This window comes from Dendropsophus ebraccatus, chromosome 1 (assembly GCF_027789765.1).
Source record: "Dendropsophus ebraccatus isolate aDenEbr1 chromosome 1, aDenEbr1.pat, whole genome shotgun sequence".
Taxonomy (NCBI): Eukaryota; Metazoa; Chordata; class Amphibia; order Anura; family Hylidae; genus Dendropsophus; species Dendropsophus ebraccatus.
In genome coordinates this window covers 141378079-141390992 of record NC_091454.1, presented here as the reverse complement: position 1 = coordinate 141390992, position 12914 = coordinate 141378079, and the positions used below count along the sequence as shown (strand labels likewise).

The following is a 12914-nucleotide window of genomic DNA, read 5'->3' as shown; positions in this document are numbered from 1 at the left end:
TACCCGCTTCCCATCACCCGTTTTCATTCTCCTGCCCCGGAAACCGCCGTGGGAAACATCCAGGACGCTATCGCTCCACTTACCCGGCGCCTACAGGCATCTTGGAGCCGCGGGACGGATCCCCGTGCTCCGCTCTCACAGCAGCGCCCGCCATCTTCGCACGACACAAGGCACTGGCGGTTCCTCCCCGCACAGCTATACGCAGCCGGCACCAGACCCCACCACAGTCACTCCACGTGAGTACCGGGAGGCGAAACACCTTACAGCCCCGTCCGAAACCGGACAAGCCTGTAGCCAGCATTCCGTACCCAGTCACGTGGGCTGTCCGGCGCCATCTTGGGGCTTTTCACTGCCGGGAGAGGCTGCCGCAGCAGAGCGCCGCACCTCACTGCAGAGACCTAAAGGGGGATTAAGGGGGCCTAGCACCTAGGGGCCCACTGGTGCCTGCCCAAATCTGTGACATTCATTATCCCCAGGTCTTACACCCTCACCTGCACTCTGGCTGCCTGCTGCATACTATTTTAGACACTCACTACAGAAATTGCAATAGCGTTGTTGCGATTACACAGGGACCCTGTACCGCTGGCTACGGAGAGTAAGCCTCTGCACCTGTGTCTTTCTTGCAATTCTCATTTTAACTCTTGTGGCCCCGGACTAGCTTGTAACATACCCTACCCCACTACCCATAGGTGGGATTTTGCCACCCTCATCTATATCAGCGTGCTGGATAATTCAAGATCGCAGATCCCCCCTCTCCTGAGGGAGTCAGACTCTCCAACTTCTAATACTACTGCTGCTCCTCTACCCTCCTTACCACAACAGTCACTACTGCGGTTCTTTGCCCCTAAACGTGTGCTTCCTGAACTGACCAACACAGCATTGCACACCCCTGCACCTTCCCCACTTCATCTGGGTGTAGGTGGAACTGACTCTGAGTGTGGTACCGATACAATCATGCCTTACAAGAATTCTAAGACTGCCAACTCAGTAAAGAAAGGGCCGGCTGCCCACACACGCCACCATGAAGGGGGTCATTCGCAACGTTCGCAACATGAAGACGACTATGGGATGACCCCTTCTATCCTAACATCTGCCAAGGGGTGGCGTTCCTCCTCTGACTCTATACAGGAGGAGGCACTGGATCCACAATCTTCTTCGGCCCCGCCTGAATGGAGGGCATTACTGCAAGCCCTGCCAACCAAGAATGACTTCCAAGCCTTAGTCACGGAGGTAAAGGAGACCTGCAGAGCGGAGATAGCAAACATACGCAAAGACTTGAAACATGTCGTGGCGAGGGTGGATGGCCTTGAGGAACAACATGATAACACCAGGAAATATATCTCAACTCTTCAGAAGCATGTAGCTTTGACCACAAATCACTTACAAGAAACAACTCGCCACCTAGAGGATCTGGACAACAGGGGCAGGAGGCACAATATTAGAGTCAGAGGACTGCCTGAAACGTCCTCAGAAGATCTATCTGTTATACTGCAGACTATCTTCAACGATGTGCTTAAACAACCAGCTGATACTACCATACAGCTGGATAGGGCCCACAGAGCGCTCAGACCTAAAAGCGCTTCTACGCAACCCAGGGATATTATCTGTTGTGTCACTGATTACGCGACTAAAGAAGCTATTATGACCAAAGCAAGGCAACTGGATGCTATAACCTATCAAGGACATAACTTACAACTTTTCCCGGACCTATCCTGGCTGACCCTACAAAAGAGACGACATCTGAAACCGTTACTTTCCCTGCTACGCAAACACAGCGTCCCCTACAGGTGGGGGTTCCCGTTCGCCCTCATTGCCAGGAGAAATGGTCAGACGGCTACACTGGTTTCCCATGCCGACCTGGAAGAATTTTGCGGAGTTATCGATATCCCACGCCCTGACATACTGGACTGGGAGATTCCGATGCCTCCCAGACCTCCCCCGCCAGAGTGGCAGCGAGTGGAGCATCAGAAGCGAAAGTCTACACCTTCCAAGCCCGCCTCTACACCTTCTTCTCGCTGAGTCTCTCTGTCTCCACCCGTGTCGGGAGCTGCAAACTATGTGGATATCATCTTCTTTGATCCTGTGTCTTTGCTTAAGACCTATTTGAGTTCTGGTTCCGTAGTTAACTGAAGTATCTCCCACTGTAGCGATTACCGCATTTAGTACCTATTTGTGTCAAATAACGGGTTAAAGTAACGCACCTGGTCCTTTTTGAGTGCCATGTTTTTGTTTTGTTTTTATTTTTTATTTTTTTTAATTTATTTTCTCAGGTTCAGGCGGTTGAGCAAATGCCTTCCCACTACATTTCTGTGTATTCTATTGGTTGTGATACCTGCCTGGTTAGTCCAGTCTTTCTTCCCCCTGCCCCCCTAAGGGAATAGTACTGGATTCTTCCGGCCCCTCCTTACCTAATGGGCTGGGGGAGTCGGATTAATCCTGGTAGATTACACACTTACCTTTCTTAATTGTGAACCCTACAGGGGCTCACCAGGGTAACCCTCACGGAAATACCGAGGGATCCTCTGGTATAGTTGATTATTGGTTTAGTAGTTTCACCTTCTTTCAAAGCCTTACTTTATCGTAAAGTGTAACTTAAGTTGTATTGGCTTTGTCTGATCTCTTACTCTTCTTTGTTTCTTTTCAGTTTAGTTTGTTTGTTTACGTACCTCTTCGTCTGTCCCCTCCCTAGTGTGGTCTCTCCTCCCCCCTATATCTGGTCACACCCCAAGGGAATTGGTGGGTAGCCTTGTTCTGTTTGCTGTGGTCGGAGATAAGTTATACTGGTGCTGTGGGCGATGGTCCGACTCTTTTCCCTGAATGTTCATGGCCTTAATTCCAATGCTAAACGTAGACTGGCCCTCACTGAATTCACCAAAGCCAAAGCCGACATAGTTTTTCTGCAGGAAACACATTACGATTCCTCGGGCAATTTCATTTTTTCTAAACATAAATTCCCTACCTCCTACTCAGCATATGGTAATAGTAAACACGCGGGGGTTGCAATCTTACTCTCTAGACACTGTCCTATGCAGGTTACCACCTCAACCCTAGACCCTGGAGGCCGCTACATTATCCTACAGGGCACGTACAGAGGCTCCCCTATAACTTTATGTAACGTATATGTACCTAACTCCCACCAAATTAGTTTTTTAAATAGGCTACTTCTTAGACTTTCAAGGCTGCCCCCTCTACGCTCATTCTGGGTGGTGATTTTAATATGATCTATTCAGAGCAACTGGACCGGTTCTCGCCAACCCAGACTCGGGTCCCAACCTCCTCAGTCACATTAGCTAGGGAATTCCGTAAACTAATCCGTAAACACTCCCTATACGACATGTGGAGGATTAATCACCCTAGAGATAAATCATACTCCTTCTACTCGTCACCACATGGTACCTACACTAGAATAGATTATTTCTTTGGAAATATACTGGGACTGCGGAGCATGGTGGATGCATCCATGGACCTTATTACGTGGTCCGATCACGCCCCGGTCGGAGGTCTCTATTCTTCACCAACGGCCTCTATCAAGTTTCCACATGCTGTGTCTGGAGTGATTGATATCCACAATGGCACACGCCAGGGGTGCCCTCTATCACCGCTGATTTTTGTGATGTGCATTGAACCCCTGGCGTCTGCCATACGCCGCCACCCGGACATTCATGGGGTCCAAATACGGGGGAAAGAATACAAACTATCCCTTTTTGCGGATGACATCCTACTTACGATAACTCATCCACATATCTCCCTCCCTAACCTACACACACTACTGGCTACCTTCGGTCGTCTGTCCGGGTATAAGGTAAACGCTTCCAAGACGGAAGCCCTCCCGATTAATATCCCCGACCCGCTCCTGTCCACGCTCAGAACGAACTTTAAGTATAATTGGAAGTACACCTCCCTCAAATACCTAGGGGTCCAAATTACCAATTCATACTCGTCTTTGTATGCGCATAACTTTCCTAAATTGTTTGCTGACATCCGATCCCTTTTGGAAAAGTGGAATGCTCTACCCATTTCACTATTAGTTCGGATAGCAGCAGTCAAAATGACTATTTTACCTAAGATCCTCTATTACTTCGAGACTCTTCCAATCCCCGTCCCTATGAGCGTTTTGAAAACTGTTCAAGCATCTATCCTTCGCTTTGTGTGGGCGCACAGGCGACATAGAGTTGCAAAGAATATTCTTCAAGCCCCTAAACATCAGGGAGGTCTGGCACTACCAGATTTAACCTGCTATTATTGGGCAGCTCACCTGCGTCATATTCCAGCCTGGGCAACGCCTCTGGCCTACACAAAGTGGATGATGATCGAAAAACTATGGATAGCCCCAATACACCCTAATTCTCTCCTATGGGCCACCTCAAACACAACCCTCCAAGGGCCAGTCCTAGGTCCTATAACTCACACTAGGCGAATATGGAACGTGTGTATTAAAAAGTTTCCCCTAGCCTCTAAATGTTCTCCCATGACCTCCTTCCTGTTCCATCCAGACTTGCCGGACAGTTTAACCGGAGCTATGACTAAAGTTTGGCAGGCCAGTAACCTATTTAGATTTGCTGACATTGTCGATCCTAAAGACAGGACCCTCCTACCGTTCCCCACCTTAATCTCTGACCATGGGCTACCTCCTACGGCCCAGTATCAGTACCTTCAGATCAAGCATTTCATGACTACGTTATTTACCACAGCCAAAGTTTCCCTCCCCACAGACTTTGAGAGGTTGTGTAAAGCAGGGGTCTCCACTAAAGGTCTTATCTCAGACATTTATCTCAGACATATTATATTGAAGAGCCCTTCCCCGGACGTTGACATTAGATATTCCTATATGTCACGCTGGGAGGCGCTCTTTGGAAGACAATTGCCACAAACCATATGGCGTGTAATATGGGACAGAGCGGCCAAGACATCTATTTGCACGACGTACAAGGAGAACCAATACAAGCTGATGCTTTTCTGGTACCACACACCCGAATTCCTATACGCAATAAACCCATCGCTGTCCAAATTATGCTGGAGATGTGGGAGGGGAGTGGGTACCCTACAGCATATTTACTGGACATGCCCTTTAATTATCCCCTATTGGGAAATGGTACAAGACCTCATTACAGGCCTTAGTGGCCTTAATATCCCCCTAGACCCTGTTTTCTATCTATTTAACGTACCATCCATGAAGCTGGGGCCCAAAACTATGAAATTATTGCTACACATACTTACGGCGGCTAGATGTTTGGTGGCTAGGTTCTGGAGACAAACGGTTGTACCTACCAGAAACGATCTATATGCACGGATATTGGATGTCAGAAATATGGAGCAGTTGACGGCAATGATAAATAACAAGCTTGAGTATTTAAATAAGGTCTGGAGGCCTTGGGACATATACTGGGCGGAAAAAGAGTCAGATCGTCTTAGGCCCTCTGGTACGGGACAGTCTGCATAGTTTGTAAACTCTCACCATAATTCCCTTCCTTGTGTTTCTTGTCTTGTCTTGTTTCCTCAAATAATTAGTTTTTTCCTCATACTATGTTAGAGGTGTACGGTATTTATACTAAGTTCCTTTATTATTTAGTGAGCTATATCTCCCTTGGATTTAGTAGGGTACTGTCTTAGATGTTCATGCAAAGTCTTTAAGTACACGACCATTATACGACTGTCGTATCACAAATGCATATTGGTTTCTGTATTGTGTAATACAAAAAAACTTTCAATAAAAATTACAATTTAAAAAAAAAAAAAAGACTTTTATATTGCAATCCAACAGCAGTTTACTGTACACCCATTAACAAACTGTTTATAGCTGAATCAGAGTAAATCTCAGTTCATTGCAACTAGGCTTCTACATTATGTTTGAAATTAGCCTCAAAATACTAAATATAAGCAATATAAACAACAAAATGAACATACCACTTTTTATTTTACAGATTTTCCTGGACTATACAGTTGCTGGCTCAGGGTTCGTTTTTGGGCCAACTTTGGTAAAAGATGTCTTCGCTTTTCAGGTTTGTAGTAACAGTGAACAGTGAGCGGTTTTGTTGTTTAATGTAAAGTTGTAAAGATCCTACTACTCTACAGTACCTGCTTTACTGCTATACCCATTGCTGCTCCATAGTTGTCTCTTATGTCCAATATGTAATACAGTCATAAATGAGTCCTAAAGCTGTAAAGACAGATTGTTTAAAGACAGTAGATACCAGCTCTACACAGGCTCTGCAATGCTAAAACTTCCACATTAGTTATCGCTGTTTAAATGTTAGTGTCTGAAGATAGGAGATCGCTTTAATGATTAATAATCAATTTACTAATTAGAAAGAAGATAGCTAGAACAGAAATGCAAATATACAACAAAGTTCATTATTTTGGCAAAAGCAGTACATTTAGCTGAACCTGTATAAGAGGGTTTCACACAAAGTGAATTTCCCAAAACACAGTGTTTTGCAGCGTTTTTTTGGGTGTTTTTGTCTGCATTTTATGATGAAAAAAAATGCTACAGCCAAATGTTATTGCCATCTGTATATTGCCCCCTCTCTGCCTTCATATAGTAGTTGGAGCTGCCTCTGTGCCCCCATATAGTATTAGTACCCCTCTGTGCCCTCATATAGTATTAGTACCCCTCTGTGCCCTCATATAGTAAATAGGCCTCTTCTGTGCCCCCATATAGTATTAGTCCACCTTTGTGGACCCATGTAATATATGGCCCCACTATGTTTCCATATCATATTAGACCCTTTCTATCACTCTGTATAGTAGTTGGGCCCTCTTTTTTTCCCCAGATAGCTAAGTATATATATACCTATATATCTTTCATTGTGGGAAATAAGAAAATGTTGCCCATCGGCCACCATACTTGGTGCTAAGGACTTAAAATGTAAATATGAGATTGCAGTACCCAAATGGCTCCTGGGCATACTGATACCTCAGTGGGTGAATATCAGTAAAAATGTTTGAGGGAATTTATCAAGGCTTTTTTTTTTTTTTAGCTCAAAAAATTTTTGCTCAAGCTTCTTTTTGCTCAAGAATCTGCACCTTTTCTGTGTTTCAGACACTTTAACGCCTCAACCAACAAAGAGGCATGGTTTATTACCATGTATTTATTGTGCAGTCATGGCAACAACAGTCTCCTCTAACAGTATCAAGTCATATAGAAATGTATGAGAATGGGAATATTTATGTAGGTTTGGACAATGTGCTGCTACCAAAGATATATATTTAAATGCTTTTATAAGCAATCTGATGCTGTTTCTGGCCTTATAGGTCTAGCGTTTCATTTCTGAAAGTAAAAACATTTCCAGGTATTGCTGATAATATATGATAAGAATACAATGAAGAATTACATTTACATTTACATTGTACAATTATGTGCTAAATAATTTCACATGTACTCTCTGCATATTATTATTCACAGGCTCTTCCTATAGTCGTTTTTTTTAGCTGTGTGATGTCAATCCTTTACTATGTTGGGCTAATGCAATATGTAATTCTTAAGGTAAGTTGCTTATATGTATATTTCCGACTGGGGAACTGGTTAAATATGACCCCAGTTTATTAGGAATGGGGAATGGTGGGAGCTATAGGCATTAAAGGGGTTATCCAGCGCTACAAAAACATGGCCACTTTCCCCCTACTGTTGTCTCCAGTTTGGGTGGGGTTTTAAAACTCAGTTCCATTGAAGTAAATGGAGCTTAATTGCAAACCGCACCTGAACTGAAGACAACAGTAGGGGAAAAAGTGGCCATGTTTTTGTAGCGCTGGATAACCCCTTTATACTTCTCCAGCCACCGGGAGTCAAATACTGAGCGTTCGGGTTCGGACAAACCCAAATGTTCGGCAAGTACACTCATAACTAAAGGTACCCTCTAAGAAACTAAAAGTCTTTCTCACATTAGCTAACGTTAATCTTTATGAGTCCACCATTATGAGGGCACTGAACAACAATTACTTGCATGGCAAGATTGCAAGGAAAAAGCTGCTGCCCTCCAAAAAGAATACTTCTGCTCATCTGATTTGCTAAAGATTACCTTGACAAGCCAAAAAAAAAACGATTAAACTAAGGTTTTGTGGATGGATAGGGACCATAATAGGGCTTTTAGTTGATATAAGAAGTGTTATGTCTAGAGAAGGGAATATATTGCATTCCAGCTTAAAAAACTCATACCAACTTAAACTATAGTTATGTTATCACAAAGTTAAACTGCCGGTCACCGGGCTTCATTCAGGACGTTCCTGCAGCTGATACCTCTGTTGGCTGCAGGAACATTTATTTTTTTTTACAATTGATTTGGGGCACTGTCGGGTGTGCCCGCAAATCAGTTAGCCTGTCACTTCAATGTAATGTGCGGCCACCACTGCACTTTACATTGTGTCAACAGCTATTACATCAGGATGCTAATCATTGAACAGCGTCCGGGAAAAAATAGGCATGTACATTATTTTAACGCCCGTTTTAAAGAACTGCGTTAAAATAATTCCCCTGCAGTAAAGAACGGACGCTGATTCAATTGCAATCAGAGTCCGTTCTTCACATAAAAAAAACGTTGTGTGAACATAGCCTATCTGTGAAACACGGTGGTGGTAGTTTCATGGTTTGTGCTTCCCTTGCTGCATTCGAATAAGAATGGCTTGCTGTCATTGATGGAACAATGAATTATTCCAAAAAATTCTAAAGTAAAATGTTGGTCTGAACAATAATAATAATAATAATAATAATAATAATAATAATTCCTTTATTTATATAGTTTCAACTTAAGATCTCTTCTGTGCCATATGCCTAATTTCAAGTGAACATTTGATTTCCTTTGAGAATGACAAAGTCATGAAGCACATTAGTCATTCTAACAGAGAATGGCTAAAGAAGAATGAAGTTAAAGGGATAGTCTCATAATAACAACTATATCTAAAATAGCTAAAAAATGTAGGAAGAAGGGACTAATATAAGCGCAGACTAGATCAACCATGTAATCTTTTCCTGTTGTCAGTCTCCTATGTTTCTTGTCACATTTTTTATTTTATAACACAAATAAACATCATCTAAACCAGTCATGTCAAACTCTGGCCCGCGGGCAAAATCTGGCCCATGGAGCCATTATTTTGGGCCCGCCAGGCAATTCAGAGCTTCAATTACATTTGGCCGCCATGGCTACTATGTAAGAAACTATGGGGGAGGGCTGGCTACTATATTAGACTACTAGGGAGGGTTGGCTACTATATAAGAGACTATGGGGGGAGGGCTGGCTACTATATAAGAGACTATGGGGGAGGGCTGGCTACTATATAAGACACTATGGGGGAGGGCTGGCTACTATATAAGAGACTATGGGGGAGGGCTGGCTACTATATGAGACTACTGGGCAGGGCTGGCTACTATATGAGACTACTGGGGTAGGCTGGCTACTATATGAGACTACTGGGGTAGGCTGGCTACTATATAAGAGAATATGGGGAGGGCTGGCTTCTATATGAGACTATTGGGGAGGGCTGGCTACTATAAAAGAAACTATTGGGGATGGCTGGCTACTATATGGGAAACTTGGGGGGATGGCTACTATTTGGGCACTATTGGAAGGGCTGGCTAATATGTGGGGCAATTTTTGGGGGTTGGCTATTATATGGGTTGGGGTTTAATCATGTCATAGCAATTTATAATGTCATGTAATTTATCATAGTACACGTGGCTGGGAGACTCACACCACTGACAGTACCAGGAACAACACACGCTGCTCTGACAGTGCCAGCACCGCGGCATTTGCGCTTCAATAATTATTATAGTTGGCCCACGAGTTTGTGCAATTTTTTAATTTTGGCCCACAGTGTATTTGAGTTTGACACCCCTGATCTAAACTCTTTCCCTATTTTATAGATTTCCTGGCTCATGCAAGTAACAATGGGAACCACAGCTACAGAAACATTAAGTGTTGCTGGTAATATATTTGTTGGACAGGTAAGTACAATAACACACTATCCACATGTGTATTACCATGTCAAGATTCCCCACTTCTGATGCTCTATATTCTATTATTTGTAAATTTGTTGGTAAGATAACAATAGTGTGTTGTTTTTTCTGTTCCACTTTCATAGACAGAAGCTCCATTGCTAATTCGTCCCTATTTACCAAACATGACAAAATCTGAAATCCATGCTGTTATGACTGGGGGTTTTGGAACCATTGCTGGCAGTGTGATGGGTGCATACATCTCATTTGGTGTAAGAGCATTTCCTCTCCTATTCTTAATATTGCATTTCACTTAGTTTGGTAAATGAATAGTTTATAAGTATAATTAAATGTTTACTAAAATGTCAGAACATTACTAGATATATTATATATATATATATATATATATATTTTATTTTTATTTTGCCTTAACATTTTACCATTTTACAATTGAGGATGCATATAAGCACAATTAACATTCTTCAAGGGGTATACCTATCTGGGACACTTATGGCATATCAACGGGGTTTGCTTTAAGTGTCCCTTACATCAGTGTCCAACCTCTGTGGCCCACCCCTGTCTTCAGATCAAGGGCTCCCTGCCTTCCTCCAGCCTGTTTTTGGCCACTAGAGGTAGTTGAAAAACTGAAAACTGCTGAATCAGGTGAACAGAATAAACTGTATTATTAGTTGACTACAGTCTATGTATTGATATGTAGGTGGTGATAATGCCAGAATTGTGATTAAGAAATCAAATAATTGTAGAAGAAAAAAAGAGTTGGGCTTCATAGAGCTCCATTATAAACCTGACCCTTTTCATTAACACAGAGCTGGGAGAGGATGTGCTGCTGTCTCGTTCTCCCAATCAATATGGGTCCGAGCACTCAAACTTGGACCACTTTTGACATGTCTCTATTAGAGATGAGCGAACTGGTTTGGCCGGTATGGGATCCGGTTCGGATTTTTCCAAAAGTGTCCGGTTGGATTTGGATTTTTGGAAGTCCGCTCCGAATTTTTTTTTTCTTGCTTTCTAAAATGGCAGCCACCATTTTAGAAAGCAGGAAGTGTTCTGGGCGGTAAAAGCTCTTTCACATGATTGCCGGAACACATCCAATCAGCAGGAATGTTGCACTAGCCCACCCCCTGTGTGACGTCGGTATTGCTTTAAGAGGAGCGGTCACATGACCGCACCACGCAGTCTGCAGAGAGAGAGGAAGGAGACTGTTAGCAGTGCACAGAGCTCGTCAGTGACAAAACGCTGATGCTGCACTGAAAAGATATTGTACAAAAGCAAAGACAAAAAGATTACTAGGAAAGCGGAGAGGAGAAACATATAGTGATTGAGAGAGAAAAATAGAGAGGGCGAAAGATAGATAGGTAGATAGATTAGGCATATGAGAGCAAAGGGTGCACAGAAAAAAAACAGATATGCAAGTACTATAGTTGGACCCTTGGAAGAGTGTATATGACATAGGTGTTTTCCTGAGGCACAAATATATACCTTGTGCATGAGTGTAGAATAAAACTCTAAAAAAAAGTGCTATACAGATATACAAGTACTATAGTTGGACCTTTGCCAGAGTGTATATGACATATGTACTGGCCTCAAATGACTTGCTGGACCTCCACTGGCCTCCAATGACTTCTGCTGTTCCTTCAATGCATTTGTGACCTTTTTCCTGTAACGGACCTTAGACCCTGTAATGGTGAATTTCCTACATAGACCCTGTAATGGTGAATATTGAAGTCTAAAAACAATTTGACTTTGAGATATTGAAAAGATAATGATGTTACTGACATGTAGAGCCCTAAATTAAACCAAATACACTACACCCATATCATATAGATGCTTTAAACTATGAAATCCAAAGATATCCGAAATTCGGTCGAACCAAACTTTTCAAAAAAATCCAGAAGTCCGGTCGGAACGAACTTTTGAAAAGTTTGCTCATCTCTAGTCTCTATGACATTTCAAAAGTTTTTGGAAACGATGGGTACACTTTACATATTCTGAACAATACTAATTACTATTCCAGATTGACCCATCTTCACTTATAGCAGCCTCTGTCATGGCTGCTCCTTGCGCTCTTGCCCTCTCCAAGTTGGTTTACCCTGAAACAGAAGAATCAAAGTTCAAAAATGAGGATGGTGTCAGGATTGAAAAAGGGTAAGTTTGTAATGTAGTTTGTTGTATAAAAATACTTAGGGCATACACTGTTCAGCCATAACTTCAAGTACTTTATATTGTGTAGGTCCCTATCTTTCTGCCACCTCTGACCTATAGAGGCATGGACCATGGAGCCAAGCTGTTAAGAGCAGATCTTTTAAGTCTGCGCTGAACCCTTTATTGTTTAGAATTGTTTTCCCAGCACATCTAACAGATGCTCAGTGGACTTCTTTTCCATATACCTCAAACCATTCCTGAACTAATTTTGCAGTGTGGCAGGGCACATTAGCTGCTAAATGAGGCCACATGGAAAATTAAGGAATACTGTTGCCAAAGAGGTATTTGTCAGAGTAGAACCCACATGATTGCCGGTGACCTCACATCCCTAAATATGCAACAAACACATGCACTCCACCTTATAGAGATGAAAACATGATTCATTAGCCTAGTTTAGATGCTTACATGTCTCATTGTAGACACTTTCGGTGGTGGACAGGGGTCAGCAAGCAGTAGTTTTTCACTTTCCAAGCACACAAATGGTCTCTGGGTAGACATGACCCTGCTGTTGATTTACCAGTTGTCCCTCGGGTATCTGTTGGAAGTTATTAACTGCTGGATATAGGGGAAACACCCAATAAGACCTGCTTGTTTGGAACTGCTCTGAACTAGTCATCTAGCCATCTCAGTTTGCCCATGTTTCATTCTACCAGCGCATTAACATTAAGAACTGACTGATCCCTTGGCATGTGTCATTGTAATGAGATACCCAATGTTTTTTTTACTTCAATTGTTTCTAATGGTTTTAATTTTATGTATGATTATT

At 42.8% G+C, this 12914-nt stretch overlaps 1 protein-coding gene across 2 annotated transcripts in view; it reads left to right on the top strand.

Moving 5' to 3' along the window:
- The window catches only part of SLC28A1 (solute carrier family 28 member 1), a 68949-nt gene that overhangs the window by 32185 nt on the left and 23850 nt on the right, over positions 1-12914 (top strand). For both annotated transcript variants that reach the window (XM_069980417.1, XM_069980427.1), the window contains 5 exons: positions 5922-5999; positions 7403-7483; positions 9854-9934; positions 10072-10197; positions 11961-12091. In XM_069980417.1, the coding sequence (XP_069836518.1) occupies positions 5922-5999; positions 7403-7483; positions 9854-9934; positions 10072-10197; positions 11961-12091 (497 nt within the window). The remainder of the gene's footprint in view (positions 1-5921; positions 6000-7402; positions 7484-9853; positions 9935-10071; positions 10198-11960; positions 12092-12914) is intronic.